The following is a 26,428-nucleotide window of genomic DNA, read 5'->3' as shown; positions in this document are numbered from 1 at the left end:
AAAGAGTGTTGTTACCCAACACACGAATGATTTAGGAAACTGCAATCATGTTTGAAAGGGATATGAAACAGACTCAGAAAGAGAATCCCAATGTATTTTAAGAAGGAAGCACAATGTAATTGCTGATGCTGAATTTAGTGACAGTACAAAACATCATTCCTGCCTATATTCTTCATTCACCAGTATTCAGTGGTGTATAGTATATTGGGCCAAGCTCACTGCTTCCCTTAGAGGAATAGTGTGGGTGTCCTCCTCCAGCTCCCCTTAGAGCAGGGCCAGGATGATGAAGCATGGGCAAGACCTTAGCACTACATGAATGTCAGCAGGACCCTCTAAAAGGGACTTTGAGGGAATTCCCTGGTGGTCCAGTGGTTAGGACACTGCACTCTTACTGCCGAGGGCCTGGGTTCAATCCCTGCTCGGAGAACTGAGATCCCGCAAGCCACACAGTGTAGCCAAAAAAATAAAGAGACCTTTGAATTGTGCATTTTCCTGTGGCAGGTTTCCCCTCCCCATTGGCTTTCTCCTTTCAGCCTCACATCCCTGGCACAGTAGATTTGTGGATGGAACTCAGTAGCTTGACTTCACTCAATACCAGGATTTACCCCCTGTCAAACCCACTGCTTGCCATTAGTTAAATAACTGAGTTTTCTCCACCTTTGAAGTAGAAATATAGATAATCTATTTCCCATTCCTCTCTGAGAATTGGTGTAAAATATTTAATATAATACTAAAGAAGCATCCTAAGCTTTTTGGATAAGTGTATAGACTCTACCAGGTGTTTTTAAATTTATTTATTTTTGGCTGCTTTGGGTCTTCATCGCTGCACACGGGCTTTCTGTAGTTGCGGCGAGCGGGGGCTACTCTTCGTTGCGGTGCACAGGCTTCTCATTGCGGTGGCTTCTCTTGTTGCGGAGCACGGGCTCTAGGCGCACGGGCTTCAGTAGTTGCAGCATGTAGGCTCAATAGTTGTGGCTCATGGGCTTCAGTAGTTGCAGCATGCGGGCAATAGAGACAATAGAGAACTGAAGTTTGGGGTGTCACTGCTCCATGAAGTAGGACTGAAGAACACTGCAGGAGAGGGTTTCCCAACTGGGATCACGTCACTGCTCTCAACTTCCCTGGAGTTTGGGTAATCCTTGTCTCAGTTTTATGGACAAAGACACTGAGCTTCAAGAGGTTAAACAGCATACCCAAGGCCACCAGCTAGCAAGGGGAATGAAGACACAAGTCTATCTGGCGGCATAAATCACTCCCACCCGCCGCCACCATGGATTACTGGGATCACTTCTTCCTTTTGTTCCACCTAAGTCTGACTGCCCACAGGCAGCCCTCCCTCTAGACCCCCAAATGCCTTCCTAGCTTGAGCAATGATGGCTCTCCCCAAGAGGCCTAAGAGTTAAAAGTGGTTCCTTATGATCCACTTTTCGCACATCTTGCCGTCACAGTTAATATCTCTTCAGCTCCTTGCAGTTTACAGGTTATTTTTTTAAATTAATTAATTTTTAATTTTTTAATTTTTTGGCTGAGTTGGGTCTTCGTTGCTGCGTGCTGGCTTTTTCTAGTTGTGGCGAGCAGGGGCTACTCTTCATTGCGTGCGTGGGCTTCTCATTGCGGTGGCTTCTCTTGTTTCAAAGCACGGGCTCTAGGTGTGTGGGCTTCAGTAGCTGTGGCTCACGGGCTTAGTAGCTCTGCGGCATGTGGGATCTTCCTGTACCAGGGCTTGAACCTGTGTCCCCTGCATTGGCAGGTGGCTTCTTAACCACTGCGCCACCGAGGAAGTCCCTACAGGTTATTTTTGCATGTCTCTTTTACTCTTATTTAAACTTCACAACATTGTGAGATAGAAAATGCAAGAACTGTCTCCACCTCCTTGTGAGGAAACTGGGCTGAAAGAAGTAAAATGACTTGCCCAAGGGGGTCCCTATTGGAAACACAGATGTCAGCCTCTGGGCCCTATCAGCCAGTAAGTAGAGGCTCAAGACTCCCACCCTGGCTCTTGGACCCCAGACCCTGTACTTCTTGTCCTATAGCACCTGCTTTTGGTATCACACCCCCAGAATGTGGCTGTCACATGCATGGAACTGTCATCACAGCCACAGCTAAACACTGAAGGGAAGTATAGGCCTGCAGGGTTCTCTGGGCTCATGGTGAGGGTGTCCTGCCACTGCAGGAGTTGTTGAGACTCTAGTGATGAGGAGAAGGTTTTTGGAAATGTGGGAAAATGGTTTGGGCCCCAAGCCAGGAGCTTGTTGGCAGCACCTCTGGGAATCTGGAGGCAGGACTGGGAAGACCCAGAGCCTGGCTCTGAGGGGAAAGGAAGTCTTGTGGCTCTGGGAAGAGTGGAAGTGTACTCCCCACTCAAGGCTCTGTCACCCACCACTTCCTTCTCCTCTGTGCAGAGGACACTTGCAACCTTTAGGAGTGATCGTAGATGATTCCTTCCTCACAGAAGCCAAGAATACCCAGAAACGCAAGCTTTCTCAGAAACGGAAGATGCTGCAGGTTAGTGGCCGTGTCCTGTTGGAACCCTAAATTTTGATCCCCAGATCCTTTCTGCCTCCCTCTCTGCAACGCAAAAGCACCACCCACCCGAACCATGCCCCACCAAGCGGCTTCTCCCCAGTTAGGGGAGTGTAGCTCAGAGGCCAGGCCCAGCAGGCTCTGGGGTGGGGGAACGTGCACACTTGCTGCACCTCACCGGAACAGGCTTCTCAGACCTCCCCGAGCAGAGAGGGACTCAGCTCCTGCCCACAGATAACCTTCCCCTTCAACGCAGCATTCTGGAGTGGACCTCATTTCTTCATCCAGCCTGCCATGAGCCAGGCATTCTGCTGGGTGCTGGGATGGTCCCACCAGACCTGTCAAGGTCCTTCAGAGGTATGACTATATCTTTTTGTCTTTACGGCCACAGTGCCTGATGTGGTACTTGAGTGGCTGGCATATGTGCGCCAAAATTGCTGTATGTATGTGAAGACAGTAGTAGTAAAGGATGTTTCTCCATTGTGCTGTTGGCTCTGCACTGGAAGTAGAGACTCTTTACCAGCCTCACGACAGGTTCTCCCTCCATTCATGTTCTTTAAAGTTATATAAAAATGAATGCTGGGGGCCTTTCTCACCTTCTGAGGTGGCCCACACTCTGTCTGTGGAGTGTGTTTCTCTCTAAATAAATCCACTTCTTACCTATCACTTTGTCTCTCACTGAATTCTTTCTGCAATGAGACATCAAGAACCTGAGTTTCATTAAGTCCTGAAACCAGGTGTGTGATCTCAGTTGGAAGACTGTGGGTATTGGCCGGGTCTGAGTCCCAGCCACGAGGGTTCGAGTCCCAATCAGGGTTTTGACCGGGTTTGAGTCCCGGCCACGTGGGTTCAAGTCTGTATTTGACGTGCACAGTTTCAGCTGGTGACCACGAAGGGACAGTGATAAGCTTATAGCTAGACCAACTCCTGTTCATCATCAACACCGTTGGGGACGTCTTCTGTGCCATCTCTTTGCGACTTCCAGGGAACTAACACCGGGTTGGGAGACTACCTTGGAAGGGATAGCATCTAAAACTATATTTTTGTACTCCGATGCTGTTAAAAAAAAGTGCTTCATCATCAAGGAGATTCACAGAAAGGCTACGGAAACAATTACAACAGTTCCACATTAAAGATGCTGGCTATCTGAGGATTCCAGCCCATACCGACTTAAAACAAGGAGCTGCCCTGCCCCTGGGGCCCCTAGATCAGGCATCCAGAGATTTTTACTGCCTGACAGACAGGGTTGATGCCCCTACTCAGCCTGGAAGCAGTTACAGAAGGCAGACTATCGCCCTCTGCTTCCCATAAGCATATGGAGTAAAATCTCTGAGGGGGGAATGAAACAGGAAGGAAGGGGGCAGGGCACAACCTTTGAAAGAATGACATAGCCCGAGGACATGACATAAATTGATTAGAACCCAATGGGTCCAAGATGGCGGACAAGTCGAATTCCACTAGACCTTGAGCCTCAGTATATGCTCACATCAGCAAGCTAAATGACATCCACAGATGCCGTGACAGTTTCAAGACCGACCATAAGGATCAAAAAGTGGGTGGTGGCCCAATTCCCGGAAATCCTCGGCCCTTCCTAAAATAGCTGGAATATTCCTCCCCCTCATTAGCCTATGAAATTACCCACCCCTGTGAAAACTAACAACCCCATACCCTGGTGCCTTTCTCACCTTCTGAGATGGCCTGCACTCTGTGGAGTGTGTTTCTCCCAAGGCCTTTCTAACCTTCTGAGATGGCCCACACTCTGTCTGTGGAGTGTGTTTCTCTCTAAATAAATCCACTTCTTACCTTAAATAAATAAATAAATAAAATAAAAATAAAAATGAACGCTGGGGAATTCCCTGGCAGTCCAGTGGTTAGGACTGCACACTTCCACTACAGGGGGCACAGGTTCCATTCCCGGTCTGCGAGCTAAGATCCTACATTCCTGCATGCCACGTGGCGTGGCAAAAAAAAAAAAAAAAAGGAAGAATATTCTTCCCTGAAATTAAAAAAAAAATACTGTGTTATTAAGATTTGGGGGCTTTCGTTGATATGATCATAAGATTGTTATTACTATTTAACAAGCAAACAGCCATTGTCCAAATCTTACAGGTGAAAAAACACATCTGAGCAAATTTATAACTCCAGCTCACAGTGGAGAACTGTGGGCTGTGGTGGTTTTCTTTGTGCAAGTATGTCTTGTCTGGAGGATCTGGGGACACATGAGCTGTACACTTTGTGAGGCTGGGGACTTCAAACATGGGGACCCTGACATCAGGGAGGGAAAGGGGTAGTGTGGACTCTAAGCGGAGACCAAGCGCAGCCACAGTCCCGAAAGATCCGATTACTTGGGCCACCTACTCAGTGGACCTGGGGCCAGGCTCTTTCACTCCCTTTCTTCTGCGCGGCGGCAGTAACACCGTTCTCAACCACCAGAGGACGCTGTTGCCTCCTGCCGCCCCCGACCCCCGGGGCCGCCCTTCCCGTTTTCACCTGCAGGCGGAAGCAGAGAGCACGGAGCTCCCGGGAACGCCGCCTCCCAACCACGCGCCTGTGGAGGCCTTACCAGCTGTTAACAACCAGGACAAGAAAGCAGCATATTCCCAGCAATCAGAGTAGGGTGACTTTTTTCTCTTTACAGAAACGGCAGACAGAGCACGAAGATGGGCCTTTTTTATTTTTTAAGTCTCCCAAAATAAGCTAAATCAAGCTTTACTTCTATGACTAAACTGGTTTTGTCTGCTCAGGAAATTTTCAAGGCTAGTCTCCCTTTGTTTTTGTTCTTGTTTTTTTTTTGTTTGTTTTTAACTGAAGTCTGGTTAATTTACAATGTTGTCTTAGTTTTAAGTGTACAGAAAAGTAATTCAGCTTCACATATATAATATATATATATTCTTTTTCAGGTTCTTTTCCATTATATGTTATTACAAGATATTGAATATAGTTCCCTGTGCTATACAGTAGGTCCTTGTTTTTTAGCAGTTTTATATATAGTAGTGTGTATATGTTAATCCCAAACTCCTAATTTATCTCCCCCACACCCACCCCTCTATCCCATTTGGTAACCATAAGTTTGTTTTCTGTGTCTGTGAGCCTATTTATGTTTTGTAAATAAGTTAATTTGTATCATTTTTAAATTTTATTTTATTTTATTTTAATAAATTTATTTATTTATTTATGGCTGTGTTGGGTCTTTGTTGCTGTGTGGGCTTTCTCTAGTTGCGGCGAGCAGGGGCTACTCGTCCTTGTGGTGCGTGGGCTTCTCATCGCGGTGGCTTCTGTTGTTGTAGAGCATGGGCTCTAGGGCGCATGGGCTTCAGTAGTTGTGGCATGCAGGCTCAGCAGTTCTGGCTCGTGGATTCTAGAGCGCAGGCTCAGTAGTTGTGGCACACGGGCTTAGTTGCTCCGCGGCATGTGGGATCTTCCTGGACCAGGGCTCGAACCCGTGTCCCCTGCTTTGGCAGGCGGATTCTTAACCACTGCGCCATCAGGGAAGCCCTGTATCATTTTTTTGGATTCCACATATAAGTGATATTATATATTTGTCTTTCTCTGACTTACTTCATTAATATGATAGTCTCTAGGTCCATCCATGTTGCTGCAAACGGCATTATTGCATTCTCTTTTATGACTGAGAGTAGTATTCCATTGTATATATGTATCACATCTTCTTTAGCCATTCATCTGTTGATCAACACTCAGGTTGCTTCCATGTCTTGGCTATTGTAAATAGTGCTGCTATGAACATTGGGGTGCATGTATCTTTTCGAATTACAATTTTCTCTGGAAATATGCCCAGGAGCAGGATCATATGGCAAATCTATTTTTAGTTTTCTAAAAAAACCTCCATACTGTTCTCTATAGTGGCTGCACCAATTTACATTGCTACTAGCAGTGTAGGAGGGTTCCTTTTTCTCCACACCCTCTCCAGCATTTATTATTTGTAGACTTTTTTTTTTTAAGGTGTGCACTAAAAATATGGAACGCTTCACGAATTTGCGTGTCATCCTTGCGCAGGGGCCATGCTAATCTTCTCTGTATCGTTCCAATTTTAGTATATGTGCTGCCGAAGCGAGCACATTTGTAGACTTTTTAATCATGGCCATCCTGACTGGTGTGAGGTGATACCTCATTGTAGTTTTGATTTGCATTTCTCTAATAATTAACGATATTGAGCATCTTTTCATGTGCTTGTTGGCCGGGCCTCTTGAAAATGTGAAAAACTTATTAACTGACCATGGTTAGGTGCTTCTTTGACAACTTCCCAGGTGTCTTCCAGGGTTACTTTGTCCTTTTATAAAAATTACATCAATTTTAATAGTCTTTCAAAAAAAACTTTTTCTGTCTTGATTTTTAAGTTTGGCTTCTCATGTTTCTAGTTTATCTATTTCTACTTTTATTTCCTATGTTTAAATTTTTTTATTATATTTTTTCCTTTTCAGGCAACCACGGGCTTGAGGCTTTCTTTCCTAATAGTGAAAGGATTTTATTTTATTTTTTTACATCTTTATTGTAGTGTAATTGCTTTGCAATGTTGTGTTAGTTTCTGCTGTATAACAAAGTGAATCAGCTATATGTATACAAATATCCCCATATCCCCTCCCTCTTGCACGTCCCTCCCACCCTCCCTATCCCACCCCTCTAGGTGGTTACAAAGCACTAAGCTGATTTCCCTGTGCCATGCAGCTGCTTCCCACTAGCTAGCTATTTTATATTTGGTAGTGTACATACGTTAATACTACTCTCTCACTTCCTCCCAGCTTACCCTTCCCCCCTCCCCGTGTCCTCAAGTCCATTCTCTATGTCTGTGTCTTTATTCCTGTCCTGCCCCTAGGTTCATCAGAACGATTTATTTATTTATTTATTTATTGGCTGCGTTGGGTCTTCATTGCTACACGCAGGCTTTCTCTAGTTATGGTGAGTGGGGGCTACTCCTCGTTGTGGTGCGCAGGCTTCTCGTTGCGGTGGCTTCTCTTGTTGCAGAGCACAGGCTCTAGGTGTGCGGGCTTCAGTAGTTGTGGCTCACGGGCTCTAGAGCGCAGGCTCAGTAGTTGTGGCACACGGGCTTAGTTGCTCCGCGGCATTGGGCCCTTCCTGGACCAGGGCTCAAACCCGTGTCCCCTGCATTGGCAGGCAGATTCTTTTTTTTTTTTTTTTTGGCGCTCCGTGGGCCTCTCACTGTTGTGGCCTCTCCCGTTGCGGAGCACAGGCTCCGGGCGCGCAGGCTCAGCAGCCATGGCTCATGGGCCCAGCCGCTCTGCGGCATGTGGGATCTTCCCGGACCGGGGCACGAACCCGTGTCTCCTGCATCGGCAGGCGGACTCTCAACCACTGCACCACCTGGGAAGCCCGGCAGGCGGATTCTTAACCACTGCACCACCAGGGAAGCCCCAACCATTTATTTTTAGATAGTGAAAGGATTTTAAGCAATTAAAAACTTGTGAGTGCTTTTCTGATCATATCCCAAACATTTTGAACATGTAATTTTAACATTTCTAAAACATGTTGTATTTTTACCTTAAGTAATAAATGGGTCGGGAAAAATATTAATTTATTTTAAAATTTCTGTAAATGGTTAAGTGTTTTAGAGGTATGTTTATATTATCAGTTCTTATTTCATTGTATTATATCAGGAAATGCAAGGTATACAGTTTCTCATTTAAAAATGTGTTAACACCTTATCTGTGGCCTACGATTAGTTTTTTGTATATATTAAAAGATTGTCCTTCTTTATTTCCATTTAATTTATGTATAAATCTACTCACCTGTCATTATCAACCGTATTACTCTTAGTATTTGTCTTTTACCTTTCTCTGCTTGATGTAGCTTATTTTGATAGGAGGGCTTTAAACTCTACAATTCTGTTTCATCATCTCTCTTCCCCCGCCGTGTTTTTATCTATTCAACAAATATTTATTGATTCCCACTGTGTGCCAGGCACTGTGGATACAGTGGTAAACAAGACAGACAAAGTCTGTGTTTCTGAGAGAAGATGGGGGTGTGATGACGGGGAAGTGTGGGCGCTGGGATTGGGAAGAGTATCAGGGAGAACCCCTGAGATGCTAACGTTGAATAGTCAAGCTGGAGCATTCTGGACCCAGGGAAAGCACGTGTGAACATATACACCCAATAAGTAGCGTTTTTGTTTTTATTATGCCTTGCATCCAGCTAAATTATTGTGTTCCCTTAAATATTTATTCCACAATATTTGCTGAGTGTTACTTAAGACTATGAAGAGTGTTAACACAACATTGTAAATCAACTATACTTCAATTAGAAAAAAAAAAGACTATGAAGAGTGTGAAGTATGATGCCATCAGTTCTGGAAGTACAGAGATAGGTCAACCTAGACCCTTGCAAGAGGCTGGAGTCCTCCCTGGGACCTAGCAACAAGGCTTACTATGTACTTTCCAAAATATTTAGGGAAAGGATGAATGACTGCAAGATTGAGAAAAAAATAGGTAGAACTAATAGAATGCAAAGAAGAGCCCAAGGAAACAGTAGCATTTTCCACATTAAGAGGGTCAGGAGCCAGTTACCATTAGCCTGGAAGGACTCCTAGAACCTGGATGTGTGGGACATGGGTGGTAGGCCTAGTCTCTCTCCATCTCAGAAGAACCTGGACGCTGGGCTCAGGGCCTTCCACAGAGGAGGCTTTAATACTGAATTCAATAATTCAATGTTCTTTTAAATTTCAAAGTAACTTATGTGCATTGTAGAAAAATTTGAAAACTACACGATTACAGACACATAAGCACCCATGGGCCTATGATTGGAGAATAATTACTGATAACCTTTTGGATTATTTCCTCCATCTTTTCTGGTTTTTCATCTTACCTGGTTGTGCTTATTCTCTAATTTCAGGCTTTACTTAACCCTTAGAGATATAGTGCATGTTAAGCCTCTTTGTAAACATTTCATGCCTGTATAAGAATCTTCTGTTTTTAGACACTTAGCAGTTTTCTGATTTTTTCATAGTCACAAGTAAGGCTTTGAGAACTGCCCTTAGGCATGAAGCTGCTGCTTCATCTCTGTCCCCTCTGCACTGGCCAGCCCAGACCTCAGCCTCAGCGAGCCTGCCCTCCTTGGGCATTGGCCCCTGTTCATAGCCCTTCAAAACTCCTGCTGTTTCCCTGAGGTATTGGTGCTACCCAGGCAGTCTTTGTGCACCCCCCCACCTCCCCTGACACATCACTCTCTTCCAGAGTGACCTCAGCTCCTCCCATGAAGTCACTCAAGCTTTACTGAAATCACTGACATCATCACTTCCTCCTCTAAGAGGATCAGCCTCCCCTGGCACCCTCCAGTCAGGGCCCCCACACTCCTGTGACCTGCATCAGCTTCAGTTACTACCTGCTTATCAGTTCATTTGTCGTCCCACTTCCATCATACCCCCAGCTTCCTTCATGTCCCAGAACCCAGCAGGGGCTGGCATGTGCTATGGACCCAGAAATGTTTGATGAACAAATGAATGACTGAATGGATGAACCCTAGAAGTAGGCTTCACTGGGTAAGAGAGTCATTTTTTTCTCTCATGTTTTGAGTATTTCATAAAAAGTTGAAAAAACAAGCTCATAAAATACTACTACCCCATACCCCTGCTCAAGATTCAAAATGAGATCCCACTGCTTCAGGGCCCTACCACCTCTCCCCTCCCCCTCCCCCAGGGGGTAGAGCCTAGTCTCCTCCCGGGGTCCACGGGTCACCCTGCTGCATCTCTGCAGTCCTGCCTGAGAGTCCAGGCTTGACGCTGGGCCTGCCCTCCCCTGTCTCTCTTTAGCTGGACTGTGCTGTGGGGGCAAGAGATGGTCCCAGTAAGTACTCATATCTGTTTTCATAGCATAGGTATTCAATACTCACTGAAAAACCTACAGAAGAGAACTCACCTTTACTGAGCTCCTAGAAGGTGCCTGAGTCTGTGTAAACCACTCTATTCTTTCTCGTTGCATTCTCACATCAATACAATGCAATGGGGAGCATAACCATTTCCATTTTACAGATGCAGAGACTGAGGCTCAGTCTGTGGTCACATAACCAATAAGGGGGCCCTAGAGTTTAATCTAATCCCTCTCTAACTCTAAGGACCACAGTCTTAATTAAGAACCATATTAGGGCTTCCCTGGTGGCGCAGTGGTTGAGAGTCCACCTGCCGATGCAGGGGACGCGGGTTTGTTCCCCAGTCCAGGAGGATCCCGCGTGCCGCGGAGCAGCTAGGCCCGTGAACCACGGCCGCCTAGCCTGCGCGTCTGGAGCCTGTGCTCCACAACGGGAGAGGCCACAGCAGTGAGAGGCCCGCATAACGCAAAAAAAAAAAAAAAAAAAAAAAAGGACCATATTAAGAGATGTTGGGTGGGGGGAACCCAGGAGTGGAGGAGGAGCCTGGAGAGGAACATCAGGAAGGGGAGCAATATTGTCATGGTAATCCCACCTGTCCCTTCTTATAGTCCTGTCCGTTCTCCATCGGTGGCCACCTGTCCCCAAGGCCCACATACATCAGTGACCAGACCATTCTGCATAATCGAAAGACCTGTTCAGATGACTACCAGAAGCGAGTAGGGTAAGCCAGGGTTAGCCTGATGTTGGATGGACTGGGCCCAGAAACAGGACAGGAAACCATACCTCTAATTGGAAGCTAGAGCCTTAGACCTTCTCCTGCCCCCACAGGGCTGTAAGATGGGGAGGGGTGCTGGTAAGAGGCCAGCTGAAGCACAGTGCATGGAGGAGGCTGGCTGCCTGGAGAGACAGAGGGGGCTCAGGTAGAGAGGGGGAGGTCCTGACCCAAGTTGTCTGCCAGGTCTCAGAGACAGCACCAGGAGAGGTCACCAGAGAGCAGCTGAGAGGGATGGAGCTGCCTCTCAGCTCCCTGACTGTGAGAGACCCCAGTGGTGCCTGTGGCATTTATTTGAATGTGAGTCGCCTGGCAGCTTCATGCTAGAACACTTCTAATCCAAGCAAAGAAAAACTTAGGTCCCTCTGAGGGTGGCAGCCATCGGACAGGAGGTGACAGTTTCCCTTTTCTTGCCAGCCTTACAGAGAGATCTTTGAATTTTTCATAGAGGACTTCAAAACATACAAGCCATTGCTATCCTCCATCAAGAATGCATATGAGGTGATTCTGGGTAAGACTGCAGCCTCCCTGCCTGGCCCCAGCCTGGAAGAGGCATAGAGGATCCTAGCCTGACCTTCTGGGTTCTGCAGCAGGGCTGGGGCAGCTACAAACTGGGCTTTGAGGTCACCAAGCCCTCCTTAGCCTTTTTGCTTACACTGTCATGTGATAGGGCACCCCAGGGCAACTGACTACCTCCCATTCTTGGGAAGCATGGTGGGGCAGTATCTGTGGGAAACAGAGCATCTTTTCTATTGACAGTGAAGCCCAGAAGGGAGGGTGTACCCCTGGGAAGTGAGAGGGCTTCCCTCACCAGGCTCAGGAGGTGCTGGGCATGGTGCAGCTGCAGGACTAAAGGCCGTATGGGTAAAGGGCATAGGTGAGACCCTGGTCCTCATCGGGACTCTGCCCCCGGTTTAAAAGCAAGTGCAAAAAGGACTTAAGCAGGAGTTATGCTTTGAACAGGCATGTATAGACTCCTCGAGTTTGCAAGGGACATACCACTCACTGTGACCTCAGGATCAGTGTCTCCTGGTTGTTTGTCCTCCATGGCCCCAAAGGGACTCTCCCACCTGTCCCTGCTTAGCTGACCAGAGGGAGAAGATTCAGGCTCTGGAGCCCCTGAAGGCGAAGCTTGTCACTGTGAACAAGGAATGCAACGAGAGGATCCTGGCCACGAGGGCTAAGGAGAGAGATGAAATCTCCATGCTGAAGAAAGAGAAGATGAATTTGCTAAAACTCATTGATAAGAAGAATGAGGAGAAGATCTCATTGCAGAGTGAGGTAAAAGGCAGTAATGTGGTGACCAACTCCCTGAATCCCTCCCACTCCCACCCCAGGGGTGACCTTGAGGCCTTCAGCCCTGGGGTGACCCCCTAGCTCTCTCCACCCTTCTGCCTGGAATGATATACAGAGCCACCACCTCCCCCCATACCCCTCTCTCCACATGCTGCCCTCCTCCTCAGCTCGGCACTGGCTTGGTATGGCCCCAAATGCCAGCGGAGTCCCACTCCTTGGCTGCCAGATTTTCTCCACAGGAGGAAGCTTTGGCACTTTGCTGGATTCTCAGGAATGACCAGTCTCCTCCTCCTTCTACCTTTCTTGTTCTCTTCCCAACAGGTGACCAAACTGAGGAAGAACTTGGCTGAGGAGTATCTGCGCTACCTCAGCGAGCAAGATGCCCGTAAGATCATTATTGCAGACCTGAATGAGCTACGGTACCAGCGGGAAGACATGTCACTAGCCCAGTCCCCAGGTAAGCCCAAGGTGGGTTTCTCTCCCCTGAAGAGGCGCTGGAGAGGAGTCTGGCTCTCACCACTCCTATTCATTCAACTCTCCTATTATCTGCTCATTCACGATGGGAGGTGTTCCTGCTGCCACCTGGGTCTGTGGATCTTCTGAGCTGGCTGAGAATCATAGACTTGTTGTTTACGAAGGAAACAATCATTGGCAGCTGAAGCAGCCTAGACTCCCTAAGGGCAGGACAGGCCTGGTACTCCACATCCTGGGCTTCTCTATTTAAGCTCAAAGCCCTATGCTGGTAGCACTGTGGAAAGACTCAGGGGTTCCCAAGCTGGGAGAGCAGGAAGACCTAGGACATGCCCCAAAGGACACTCAACCCTGCCCTGGGCTACGGGCCCCAGAAGCAGGGTGACATGAGCTGGCGGGCCCCCTGGCAGGTGTCTGGGAGGAGGACCCCGTGAAGTTAACAGTGGCTCTGAAGATGGCCCAGCAAGACTGACCCGCACGCAGATGGAACTCAACACCATGAAGGCCAACTTTGGAGACGTGGTGCCCAGAAGGGACTTTGAAATGCAGAAGACCCTCAAGGATGTGCAGGAGCAGGTGCTGGTGGGCAGGCAGGGTAGGGAAGGGCCATGCAGGTGAGAAGCAAGGACCAATCACCCTGCCCACAGCTGGACAGCCTGAGAGACGACTATGAAGAGTTCCGCAAGGAGCATAAGATGCTGCTGCAGTTGCACGTGAGCTGAAGGAGCAGGACCAGTTCTACTCCGAGCTGCAGGAGATCCAGCGCACAGCCACACCGTGGCCAGACTGGTCCAAGTGTGAAGGTAATGCTGGCCATGGGAGCCCTAGGGACTGCTCAAGTGCGTGGTCTGGACTCCAGCTCCTCTCCCCATCTGCAGATGTGGTGGCTGGAGGATGAGATCGCTGGCAAATGCTGGCCGAGGGCAAGAACAGCGACCAGCTGGTGGATGTGCTCCTGGAGATTGGCAAGGGGCTGCTCCAGGAGAAAGACTTCTTCCCTGGTCTGGTAGGGGAGTCCCTGGGCTCAGAAGGCCTGGGGCCAGAGTCAGAATGGCCAGGCCTTGCTGCTGAGAAGACTTGAGGTTCTGGGGGAACTATCTGGGGCTCTGCCCTGCTTGCTGGTGGGGCTACAGAGGGGCCCAGAGATAAGCTGACATGGTTCCATACAGGGTTATGGGGAATCCATCCCCCCTTTCCTTCGGTTTGATGGTGTCGTGGAGAACAAGAAGCCAACCAAGAAGGATGTGGTAAACCTCCTCAAGGATGCCTGGAAGGAACGTATCACTGAGGAGCAGGTCAGATCTCTCTAGCCATTTTGGCCTGGTGTGGCTGCCTGAGTCCTCTGGTGCATGGGGCGGGGGGTGTCCCTCAAGGTGCTAGGGAACAGGGAGGAGGGCCAACCGATGTGGGGCAGGCTGACCAAGCAGTCTTCCCCCTACCCTGCAGAAGTTCCCAGATTTCTTCTTCAATTTCCTGGAGTGTCGCTTTGGGCCTGGTGATGCCATGGCCTGGGCTTACACCATTTTTGAATATACCAAGCTCTTCCACTCCGATGAGGTCATGAGTCAGTTCTATGCAGTCTTGATGGGAAAGGTAAGCTTGTGCCTGGCCCTCCACCCTTTTTGTCTCCGGCATAGGCCAGCTCTATGCCCACCCCTCTAGGAAACAGCAAGATGGTCAATGCTTCCCCCCTAGAGGAAAGAGTGTGTACATCAAGCAGAAGGAGACATAGCACAGCTGCTGAAGGAGATGACCAGTGCTGACAGCCAGAATGAGGGGCTACTAACCATGGAGCAGTTGAGAAAACAGTTGGCCACCCCGAACTTCAGCCCAGCATGACCTCTGGCCAAGCTCCTAGCTGTGCAGGGGGAAGGGGAGACTGGTGGGAAAAGGCCAGAGACTCAGTGCATTCTGCCCTTTTGAGCACCAGTGGGGCTGGCAGAGGGGTGCGGGGAGATGGGTAGGCAGGCATCAGCCAGGCCTGTCAGCCCTCATGTCTCCCTACAGCACTGCCCTCAAGAGTACCTTCCCCTTCAAGAAGGACGAGAGAATTCAGGAGCTGATGGAGGCAGGGGGCTGGCATCCCAGCAGCAGCAATGCAGACTTGCTCAACTACTGCATATTATTTATGGAGGTGGGTTGGGGCCCAGGAACTTGCCCAGTCCTGCCCTAGCCTCTGCTGGACCCTAGCCCGTGTACTCGCACCCTGCCTTGTGGAACCTTCCCAGGACGAGGAGGGCCAGAGCGTGCCCTTTGTGCAAAAGCTGTGGGAACAGTACATGGATGAAAAGGATGAATACTTACAGGAGTTAAAGCAGAAGCTGGACCTGGAACTGTGAGTGACCCTGGGGACCTCAGGCTCACTTAGTCATAGGCAAGTCCTACAGGCTGGGCCACAGAGTAGCACCTCAAGCCCCCGGTCTCCCTATGCACCGAGCTTGCTGCTGGGCACTACATACTGCTCAAGCCTGGGAGAGGGCATCTTGGGGTCTGGGGTATAGAGAGTACGGTCAAGGTCTATCTCTCTCTTTCTTTGTGGGGGCAGCCACGATGAGGTGACCCTACCCCAGGTACGTGAGGCCTTGATGAACATTGATCCCAGCCTGGACAAGCAGACCCTAAATAGCTATTTGAGCCAGGCCTTCCAGCTCCGCATGACAGAACTGCCAGAAGAGGGCGAGGAAAAGGAAGAAGGCATTGTGATAAGGCTCCAGACTGCACTGGAACAGCTTCAGATGAGTGATGTTAGGCGTATGGGGCCCCGAGAGCAGGAACCTGCAAGCTGAGTCCACCGTGGGCAGCCTGAGTGCTCCCGTGCTGCTAACCTCTGACTGTTGTTATAAAATTGTTTGTCTGAACCCATGCTATTCTCTAGGTTATGCTGGGGAGTCAAGGGAAGGGTGGTTGGTCCCTGCTTGGCTGGTCCCAGAACATGCACCAAAACACAGCATATTCTGTTTGTGACATTTTATTGATGCTGGGGGGCAGGGAGGAAACCTAGAAGTGTATGTGGGGCCAAGGGGCCCCAGGTAGGGACAGGGCAGGTGTTGAGGCCTGGCCACTACTGGGCAGGGAAGACAGTGTTGCCACTGAATGCACAAGGGATGAGCTGCTGTCGGTACTCCAGGGGCAGGTGCCGCTCCACGAGCACATGCAGGGAGACTTGGTCAGTGACCAGGCCCTGCCTGCAGCAGAGGAAGACAGAGAATGAGAGAATCAACGCCAGCACTCCCACACCCAGCACCTCCCTGCTTCCATCCACTTACCTTCGCATCAGCAGCTCCAGGTCCTCTGGCCTCACAGTCTTGCGGCCAGCATGAGCAGCAAATACCTCCAGGTCGTCACCAAGATGCTGGAAATACTTGTCCAGGCTGCCAAGAATATAGGGGTAAAACAGACTGTTCATGACCTGAGGGGCTCCTCTCCCCACCCCAAGTGTCAAGGACTCACCACTTCTCCACCATCTCCACAGCCTTCTTCTCCATAGGCATCTTAGCATAGAAGCTGAAGAGTTTTGCATAGTGGTTCAGTCCAGTCTTGTAGGGATCTTGACGGGGTCTGGAGCCAGGGATTCGGGGCTTGGGAGGAAGCCTGGCCGACAGAGGCTCCGGAGGCTCTGAAGGTAACCTGGGGGCAAGGAGTGAACAGAGTTAGCTGAACTGCTGCTACCTAAAGAGGCCGCTAATCGAACATAAGTCTTGCTGGCTCCTGCCAAGACTGCGGCCCTTGTGCTCCTTGGCCAGGCTGGACCAACAGCTCCAACCATTTCTCGGGGGCAGTGGGGACAGGGGGCTATGTAGAAGCCTGGCCTTTCCCTGGGGCCCCAACCCTCCACAATCTGGACACAATGTCCCAGTCTATACTCATCATACAAACCAGTACTTACTCAGGCCCATGATCCTCAGGCTTTGGCATGGACATTCCCCCTACTCAGCCCACTGCTGCCTGTCCCATTCTGCTAATCCTCCTCCAGGAAGCCTTCTCTGACTGCATACTAACCTAGGCACTTCCCCCCTGCCCAGGCTCCTCTAAGCCCCTGCAAGCAGGCACCAGACAGATGTGCTGAGTGGGCCCCATCCAGCCCACCTTAGGGTGCTGTCCTGGGTAATCATCTACATACCTAAAGGAAGAGTGATAAGAGTGATAACTCTGTGGTACCCAATGCCAACCTCAGTACCTGCCACCTTCCAAGAGGCCCATGTGGAACAGGGTCGTGGGATCTTACACTGCAGTGCTAGGCGGTGGAGCTGGCTCAAGAAACTGAAGTCGCCTGGCCCGAAGGAACTCTGGGGTGCTGGAGGCCAACTCTGGACTTGCTGCAGAGGAAGGGCAGGGTTACAGAGGGCACAGGCCTGACCATCTCACTCAACCCTGAAGGCCCACAGCCTCCTTATCCTGTTCCTCGAGGGCTCCATCTAGCTCCAGCCAAGCAAGGGGCCTTTCAGAGTTTCCCTGGCCCAAGACCACCTGTGCCCAGAAACACAAGCCAGGTAAGCCCCTCCTCCAAGGCCAGGGACACAGCTGTCCCTTACCCACCCACCCCCTGATCCCTGCACTGGGCCCCTTACCTGTTCTACCAGAGGTGTCTTCATCCCCTGAAGATCCTTCTGGCTCCTTGGCCTCGACAGCCCCCCAGGATCCCTCTGCTTCGGTCACTTCTATGTGTGCTTCAAGCTCTTCTGCTCTGGCGGATCCTTGTGCTTCTGCTGCCTTCTCCACTTCCCTCAAGCTTTCTTCCATTCTTTCCTCTGCCTCCTCACCTACTCCATTCTGTAAGGGCTCTATTCCATCTTCTCCAGAGATATTACTGCTGATGTTCGGAAAGCCCATACCAAGGGCATCAACCTCCTCCACCTTTCCTGCCAGAAGCTGGGCTGGTTTCCCAGCACCTGAATCAAGGGGAGAGAATATAGGCTAGAAAAGCAGTAGGCCAGGGCTGTAGCTCTGAGAAAGGTAAAGATGGAATAGTAAAACCCAGCCTAGCCCATCAAGGAGGGAAGAGGGCCAGAGGCAGCCCCAGGGTACTGGTTTGGAATCTCCTGGCCCAACACTGACTCTGCTTTTGGATGGAGGGATCAACAGCCCTCCAAAGGGACTCGGGGGTGAGGGGGTACACATATGGGCCTGAGGAGGAAAAAACACCAATGCCAATTCTTGCTTAAGCTAGGCTTGGCTCTAGGTTGCGTGCCCCACATACTCACCGTTGTTCTGCAGCCCAAGCCCACTGCTCCATGTACTGCGACTGGCAGCCCTCTCCACATCTTTAGCCCCAGAGTGAGAGCGGCAAGGCAAGGAGTGGTGCACACTGGGGGAACAGCCAACCAAGGGCTGGGAGAAGGGCTGGGTGTCCTCCAACACTGTGTCTGTTGGCAGAGTAGCAACAGGGGTTCTGAGGCTCTCATCTGGAGATCAAGGTCCAGTTGGCACTCAGTGTTTTGCACGCCCACCTGCTGCTCTGCTAGCCAGTCACCAGGGCCTGGGTAGTGGACCCACAAGCCTGCTCAAGTGGCCCTCAGAGAGAGAAGACTAAGCCTATTCTAAGCCTAATCTCCCTTCCACAGCTCTCCTTGCTTACCTTCCTGCTCCTTAGCCTGGCATTCCCAGGATCCACAGGTTGCCCCACCCAATCTGCTCACCCATGCCTCCATTCTCCACTTCTCATTCAGGTCCCTCTGCCTGCAACCCTTCTCTTATCCTGGTGAACATGACTTGTCTTTTGGAATCAGGCTCCCAGGTCAGCTCTGACTGAACAGCTGATCCTGAAACCTAGCCCCTTTCAACCTCTCAATAAGCTCCAGCCACCATATCACACCCCTTTCCTACCCTCAGTCCTGTAGCTCTTCAAGGATATGGGGTCCTGGAAGATACTGAGGGACTAAGACTGGGCCCCCGCAAGACAAGAGGCAATTTGCAGAAAGAAAGCAGAAAGTCCTCATAAACCTACTGGCCAGGCTTGCTCACTGTTCTTGACTCAAAGGAGAGAGGAGCAACCTTGGACTCAGCAGCACCTCCCATCAATCATGGGGGGAAAGCTTTCCCCACAGGCCAGAAGACAGAAATCTCAACCTTACCTGGAGGAGCCAAGGCCAGGGAAGTATCTCGCAGATCCTGCAAAAATGTACCCACATCTACAGCTCGGTGGGTAGGAGGTCTGCGGGCCAAACCAGGCCTCTTCGCTGATTGTGGCTGCAGAGGTGTGGCGAAGGTCAAGTTGAGGGAGCTGATGGGAGGGACAAGGCACAAAGGAAAGTCAGGTACCTGAGGTCCAACCACCCTCCCCCACCCCCGGAGTCCCCCAGCTGCCCCGGCGCTCTCATCTCTTAGAACCCAGCCACCATGCTGTGAGCATGGAGCAGTTATGGCCAGATTGCATTCTATTCAGCACCCCCTTCCCCAAGCCTCTCCTCCACCAACTCCCGGAACAGGCAACAGCACCTGGTGAGGGAAGAGGCATCAGCATTCCCATGAGGCTCTGCAAGAGGATGTAAAAAGAAACCATAATAAGTTACCCAGGCCTCTCTCAGGCCTCCTCAGTCTCTCCAGAGGACAGAGAGGGTGGCCACAGGTGTTGTCCAGGACCTCACCTTGGGAGGGAGGCAGTCCCAAGTCCACTCCTTGCTGAAACACTGACAACCTCAGCCTCTGCTTCCTTCTGCCAAGAGCCAGCAGACCTGGAGCCAGGGTTGTGGGGAGCTCAAGTTCAGGAAGCTGCAGCTCCAGGCTACAAGGATGGAGCTTTTCTCAGACAAGCCAGGACACCCAACTCCGGCTCTTAGAGCCCCAAGAGGCTCCCTGACTAGTAATGCCCAGCAGCCTAGCCCAAGGAGGGAATTTACTGCACCTGCCCCGACCGCTTTCCCGTCTGGAAGCCTGGACCACCTGCGGTGCCAGCACTGGCTTCACCACTGACTCTGGCATTAGGATGGAAGATTCCGGGGCTGTAGAAATAGCAAGGAGAGAGTGGAGTTGGCAGGGCAGGCTGCCCTAAATGAGAGATACCACAGGGCTGGTGCCTGATTCTCACTGCAGGCCAGTGCTCACTCACCAGTTAGTAAGATGTTCTTCAGCAGAGTCCGGGGTGTCTGTTCCTCCAGGTGTCCACTGGCTTGAACATGGGCCAATCTGTCAATAGACTTTGGGTAAAAGCATCAAGCAATCAGTTTGTTCCTTTGCCTTGACAGTCCCTCAAGGTGGGCTCCAGAGCAGAGCTATAACTCAAGAGCCCCCGAAGGCAACCAGAGCCCTGTTGTGATCAGCGGGTAGGGCACTTACCCTGGCTCTATGAGAACAACGCCTGGCAGTCGTCTTTGTTTGGCTCCTCAGCCTCCTAGAGGAGGGTGTTTGAAGCAGGGCTCTCTGGACACTGTGTAAAGAGCAGCAACTGTGAGAATTATGTAGGGAGGGTGAACTAGCGACGGGTCTTCGTCAGGGATCTTGGCTGAAGTCCTTTACCCTCAGGGACCAGAAACCACTTGCCCTCCCACAGCCCTATTCCCAGTTCTATGTCAACAGGGTTGTGGATGAAAGGGAGCCGAGGGGTATGGGAAGAGAGAAGGAATATGATGACCCAGCCAGAGAGAAGGGCTGAGGAAGGCTTCACAGAGGTGACTACGGCAGAAGTAGGGGTTAACCACACAGATAAGAGGAACAACTGGAAAAGTATCCATTCTAGACACTAAAACAATCCAGGGATATTTCAATATTTTTAAACCTTTTAAGTACTAGTCAGGGTCTGACAGCAACCTCCACATGGGTCACTCCAGCCCTACTCTCTCCAATCCAATCCCCTCTCAGATTCCAGAACCACATAAATGTTCCTCTGGCACAACTCCCACCTCATCACTCACAGGTCTAAAACCTATAATGAATGGCTTCCCATTGTCTATAAAGGAACTGCACTGCCCCAGGAAGTCAGCAGATGCCATCTTCCACCCTCTCTGCACCATAAGCTCACCACAGCCCTCACCCACTGACACTCCCACTACGTCAGGCCAAATTCGCTGCTCTCTAGCAAAGCATCTTTCCAGTTCCTGCCTCCTGACTGCTACCCAGGCTACGCTCTGCAACTCCTTTCCCATCTTTCAGCTGGGAACCGCTTGGGAGACTGTTCAGGGCAGATGCCTGGACATACTCTGGAAAAAACTGACCGAGAGAACATAGCAGAGGTCCAGATTCTGAGTACCTCTCCTTCGCTTCCAGAAGCGGACCCAACAAGGACGCCTGTATAATTGAGCTCTGAGGTCCCGAGCGGCCTGGAGTCTCAGGGGTGGGCGCACAAACAGCTGACCCGATCTCAGCGAGGAGAAAGGAGCCTGTTCTCAGAGCCCTGGACTCTGCTCCTCTCCGAGACTCAGTTTCCGTCTCCAAACAGGGTCAGCTCTGGACCCCATCGCCCACTCCCTCAGGTTGCTCTTGTGTTGGGGCAGCGCCCTCACATACTCAGTCCGAGCACTCCGAGGTCGCCGCGGGGTGCGAGGATCCGCTGTATCCAGCACGCGCCGTAGCAGCGTGCGCGTCGTAGGCTCGCTGTCTCGGCTATAGCTGTCCGCCATCGCCTCAGCAGCCATCTCTCCCAGCCGCTTCAGTAGCTACGATCGCCGCCTTCCCGCCGCCACATTTAAGCGAACTCTCGCGATGCTGCTGAATTTAGGTCAACTCTCGCGAGGCTGCCGCACAGCGCCACGGGAATTGCAGTTCTAGTGCTGCCGCCGGCTTCGCCCGGTGTGTACAGTGGTGGTAGCACACGGGTTTTCCGGGCATCCTTACCTTGAGCCTGGGCAAGTATGTGCAGCCAGTCGAAGCCTCCGTTTCCTCACCTAAGGTAAGGTGAGGTTGATAACCACCTAATAAGGGTGTGTGTGTGTGTAATGAGTCAATTAGATAATGTTTAACTCAGGATCTGACAAGTAATAAGCCAGGTCATGAATAAATAGCAGTGACTATTTGTGAGAATGTCTCTCATTCTCATCTCCCTCTCCGAAGATGAGGAGAGACACATTTGGGCCAGGAAAAAAATAACTGTATTCTATATGTGACCTGATCAGATTTGCATTTGCAAAGACCAATGTGTCTATAGGACCTGTATCATCACAAGAGATCAGTTTGCAGGCTCAGAGGCTAGTGGGCTGTTTGTGATCCAGCAGAGATGTTAAAATCTCCAAACATCAGCAATTCTGGGATGAATTCCGGCTCTCAAAAGTTCTGTTAATGCTGGTGACTCCATTACCATATTTTCACCAATTGACAGCCCCCTGCCCCCTTTCTTACATTTTAATGAGAACTGAAATAGAACTTGAGCTGTGAGTTTCCTGTGGAGTTCTCCTTCATGCTCCTAAATTGTGTGTAAAGTTTCAGATACTGGCAGTGGCATGGGCATATTTGTGCTTAGGTTAAAAAACAGAGCAAAGAAAAAATAAGATTCTTCTCAAAATTAGAGAACTGCAGAGGAAAATCATATCAATATTCCTCGTCATTTAGATCTGACCTTTGTGTTATCTGGCTTAAATTGCTAGCCCTTTGCAGGCACATTTCCGCAATCACTATCAACCACCTAAGTGCAATATTTATTTATTATTTGTAAAGCTTTGGACTGGATAATATGGAAAAAACATTAAAAACTTTTCAAAACAATTTGAGAATGAGCTTACTTTTCTCAGCATTATTTGTGTTTGCATAGATTGTCTTTACTGTGTTTACATGATTGATTAAACTTTATATTAACTATTTGTCAAAAAAACAAACAAAACACAGGGACTGCCCTTCTGGTGTAGTGGTTAAGAATCCACCTGCCAATTCAGAGGATATTCGAGCCCTGGTCCGGGAAGATCCCACATGCTGCGGAGAAACTAAGCCCGTGCAGCACAACCACTGAGCCTGCGCTCTAGAGCCCGCAAGCCACATCTAAGGAACCTCAGTGCCACAACTACTGAAGCCGGTGAGCCTAGAGCCCGCGAGCAACAACTACTGAAGTCTGCGTGCCTAGGGCCTGTGCTCCACAACAAAGAGAAGCCACTGCAGTGAGAAGCCCGTGCACTGCAACGAAGAATAGCTCCCTCTTGCCTCAACTAGAGAAAGCCCACGTGCAGCAACGAAGACCCAATGCAGACAAAACAATAATAATAATATTTTATAAATATTGTTTTTGTTTTTGTTTTGCGATACGCGGGCCTCTCACTGTTTTGGCCTCTCCCGTTGCAGAGCACAGGCTCTGGACACGCAGGCTCTGGATGCGCAGGCTCAGCAGCCATGGCTCACGGGCCCAGCTGCTCCGCAGCATGTGGGATCCTCCCGGACCAGGGCACGAACCCGTGTCCCCTGCATCGGCAGGCGGACTCTCAACCACTGCGCCACCAGGGAAGCCCCATAAATATTGTCTTAAATAATAAAACACTGGGGGGATTCCCTGGTGGTTCAGTGGTTAGGACTCTGCGCTCTCACTGCCGAGGGCCTGGATTCAATCCCTGGTCCAAGAACTAAAATACCACAAGCCGCGTGGTGTGGCCAAAAAACACAAGAAAGCAAAACCAAAAACGAACAAACAATCAAAAAAACTGGGGGCTTCCCTGGTGGCACAGTGGTTGAGAGCCCACCTGCCGATGCAGGGGACACGGGTTCGTGCCCCGGTCCGGGAAGATCCCACATGCCGCGGAGCGGCTAGGCCCGTAAGCCATGGCCGCTGAGCCTGCGCGTCTGGAGCCTGTGCTCCGCAACGGGAGAGGCCACAACAGTGAGAGGCCCGCGTACCGCAAAAGAAAAAAAAAAAACTGGGTTCATGGGGCCAGACCATGTGAGGTATCGCAGGTTCTGGAAAGGAGTTTGGAGAATATTCTAAATGCAATAGGCCACCGGAGGGATTTAAGCAGAGATATTACATAATTATATTTTCTTTGGCAGCCATGTAAAGAACAGATTGTAGGGAAGGCAAGATTGGAATCAGGGAGACATGTGGCAAAGGTTCTTGCCTTTCTCCAGAGGTGACAAGATAGAAGGTGGGCAGGGCAGTGGGGGTGGGGAGAAAGCCAGGCGTTGCATTCCAGACATTGTTTTGAGCGCAGAAGACTAAGTATAGATTAATGGTGATTTTATGTACTGGAAGGTAGGTTTTTTTTAAAATTAATAATTAATTAATGAATTGGCTGCACTGGATTTTCATTGATGCGCGCGGGCTTTCTCTAGTTGCGGCTAGTGGGGGGCTACTCTTTGTTGTGGTGCGCGGGGTTCTCGTGGTGGCTTCTCTTGTTGCGGAGCACAGGCTCTAGGCACGCAGGCTTCAGTAATTGTGGCACACAGGCTCAGTAATTGTGGTGCACGGACTTAGTTGCTCTGTGGCATGTGGGATTTTCCCGGACCAGGGCTCGAACCCGTGTCCCCTCCATTGGCAGGGTGGATTCTTAACCACTGCGCGGCCAGGGAAGTCCCTTTTTTTTTTTTTTTTAAATATCTTTATTGGAGTATAATTGCTATACAATGGTGTGTTAGTTTCTGCTGTATAACAAAGTGAATTAGCTATACATATACATATATCCCCATATCCCCTCCCTCTTGCGTCTCCCTCCCACACTCCCTATCCCACCCCTCTAGGTGGACACAAAGCACAGAGCTGATCTGCCTGTGCTATGCGGCTGCTTCCCACAATTTTACATTTGGTAGTGTATATATGTCCATGCCACTCTCTCACTTCGTCCCAGCTTACCCTTCCCCCTCCCCACGTCCTCAAGTCTGGAAAGTAATTTTATAGAGCATAATTTTCAATGTTCTGTACATAAAGAAATGACATCAGTTTGACTTCTCACCAAAATGTTTTGAGTAAGGTAGGTCTTGAGACTAGTAGGAGTAGAACCGTATCAGTAACTGTATGACAATGAAAATACATAATAACAGATGCAATGACCTTTGCTGAATTTTATCCCTACTGCACACATTTCATAAACATTTAAACATAAAACAAAGTGTGTATTCATGTTTTTACACTTCTATAAATGATTCACCCAAATGAATGCACATTTTTCCCCATGGGCTACACATACTAAAGAATGCATTTCTGAATTTGAAGGGGTTCAAGCTGTGGACCTCAGTTTGCATTGGCCAGGAGGAATGGTTCTGTGAAATCCACACAAATAACCAAGGATAACATTGGTTGTAAACAAATGCAATGGTAATGTTTGGGTGTTGGGACCAGAAAAATAGTTCTTTTTTTCCCCATTGTCGTGTATGTTTCTAGAACATTTTAAGTATGGGTCTGTTTTACAATAAAGAATAACAAACTTGGACTTCCCTGGTGGCGCAGCGGTTAGGAATCCGCCTGCCAATGCAGGGGACATGGGTTCGAGCCCTGGTCTGGGAAGACCCCACATGCCACGGAGCAACTAAGCCTGTGTACCACAACTACTGAGCCTGTGCTCTAGAGCCCGCACGCCACAACTATTGAAGCCCGCGCACCTATAGCCCGCGCTCTGCAACAAGTGAAGCCACCGCAATGAGAAGCCCAAGGACTGCAACAAAGAGTAGCCCCTGCTCACCGCATCTAGAGAAAAGCCCGTGTGCGGCAACAACGACCCAATGCAGCCAAAAATAAAAAGGAATAACTAAAAAAGTGACAGTTAACTCGGAGTGCTTTTGCAAACTTTTAAAAGGCCCGATCTATTTTGTTTTTATATCAAATAATTAGAAATAATATATAAACTAGGCTTCGAATTCATACCCGTGGTCTGTAATCAGAAGAGAAAAAAGTGAGGAAGGAGAGTCAGGAGAAAGGGTGAAGAACCGCAAGAAGTGGGAGAAACGGGGAACTCGGCAAAGGAGGGCTAGCTTACAGGTAATTCTCCACGACGAGTGCCTGGCCTCCTCTCTGGTTTTCCACAGCTTCTCTTGCCCTTTAGAACACTTTCCCCAAGGAAGTCGAGGGAGTGGGGAGGTGACTTGTTACAATACAAATCCTGTCCAACCTCTCGTTTAACACCCCTCCAACAGTTCCCAGTCACCGGCAGAATAAAATCACAAATCCTTTAACTTGGCCCAGTTTGCTATCTTTCGGAGCTTCTGCTATTCTGGCTACCCTCGAGGATCCTTAAGGGCAGAGCCTAGCTCCTTCCTGCCTCAGGTTCTTACAGGCTGGGTCCCGGACAAAAACCAGCGACTCCTCCCTAACCAAGCTTTTCGTGGATTTTTTCTTCCTGGGCCTCCGCCTCCCACTTTTCCCTCTCCCTTGTTGATTTTTTTTTTTTTTTTTTTGGAGCGTTTATTTCTGTGATTAGACATCTATTAGTGTGCATTCATTCACATCTTTTATCCAAAAGTCTGACCCTCATCCCTCTATAGTCAGGCCGGGTCGGTATGGTTCCTGCAAGGTTCCCAACTCCCTGCACTATGCTCGGCGCACAGTAGGCGCCTAGTGATGACTATGTTTAGGTCAATAAGACAGTCAAGGCAAGCGGCATCTGAGTCGGGGGAGAATCTCCAATGCAGACAAAAGGGCTCCCTGAGCCCAGGGCGGCCTCTGGGGCGCTGAGGCTTAGGTCCTTCCTCCCCTCCCCC

General features: G+C 49.8%; 2 protein-coding genes across 2 annotated transcripts in view; one reads left to right on the top strand and one right to left on the bottom strand.

Annotated features, from left to right (window-relative positions):
• TSNAXIP1 (translin associated factor X interacting protein 1) overlaps positions 1–15,681 on the top strand; it is a 16,806-nt gene extending 1,125 nt beyond the window's left edge. The window contains 17 exon segments of the mRNA XM_007457325.1: positions 2,403–2,505; positions 10,965–11,077; positions 11,397–11,541; positions 11,543–11,639; positions 12,213–12,409; positions 12,746–12,881; positions 13,306–13,362; positions 13,365–13,471; positions 13,543–13,609; positions 13,612–13,698; positions 13,774–13,901; positions 14,065–14,190; positions 14,342–14,488; positions 14,591–14,703; positions 14,903–15,029; positions 15,124–15,230; positions 15,441–15,681. Coding sequence (XP_007457387.1) covers positions 2,403–2,505; positions 10,965–11,077; positions 11,397–11,541; positions 11,543–11,639; positions 12,213–12,409; positions 12,746–12,881; positions 13,306–13,362; positions 13,365–13,471; positions 13,543–13,609; positions 13,612–13,698; positions 13,774–13,901; positions 14,065–14,190; positions 14,342–14,488; positions 14,591–14,703; positions 14,903–15,029; positions 15,124–15,230; positions 15,441–15,681 — 2,098 coding nt within the window.
• Positions 15,682–15,956: 275 nt separating this feature from the next.
• CENPT (centromere protein T) lies at positions 15,957–21,447 on the bottom strand. The gene is made up of 13 exons (XM_007457266.1): positions 21,335–21,447; positions 20,168–20,258; positions 19,941–20,028; positions 19,737–19,833; positions 19,480–19,616; positions 19,331–19,367; positions 18,967–19,115; positions 18,097–18,258; positions 17,464–17,784; positions 17,121–17,211; positions 16,346–16,522; positions 16,162–16,266; positions 15,957–16,080 (listed from the first exon to the last, which is right to left on the bottom strand). Exons 1-13 carry the CDS (start codon positions 21,445–21,447, stop codon positions 15,957–15,959), a joined length of 1,692 nt encoding a protein of 563 aa, XP_007457328.1.
• Between the last annotated feature and the right edge of the window lie 4,981 nt (positions 21,448–26,428).

The sequence above is a fragment of the Lipotes vexillifer genome, unplaced genomic scaffold (assembly GCF_000442215.2).
Source record: "Lipotes vexillifer unplaced genomic scaffold, Lipotes_vexillifer_v1.1 scaffold504, whole genome shotgun sequence".
In the NCBI taxonomy this organism is placed as follows: domain Eukaryota; kingdom Metazoa; phylum Chordata; class Mammalia; order Artiodactyla; family Lipotidae; genus Lipotes; species Lipotes vexillifer.
The sequence above is the reverse complement of the archived record's forward strand: the minus strand, read 5'-3'. Positions and strand labels throughout refer to the sequence as shown.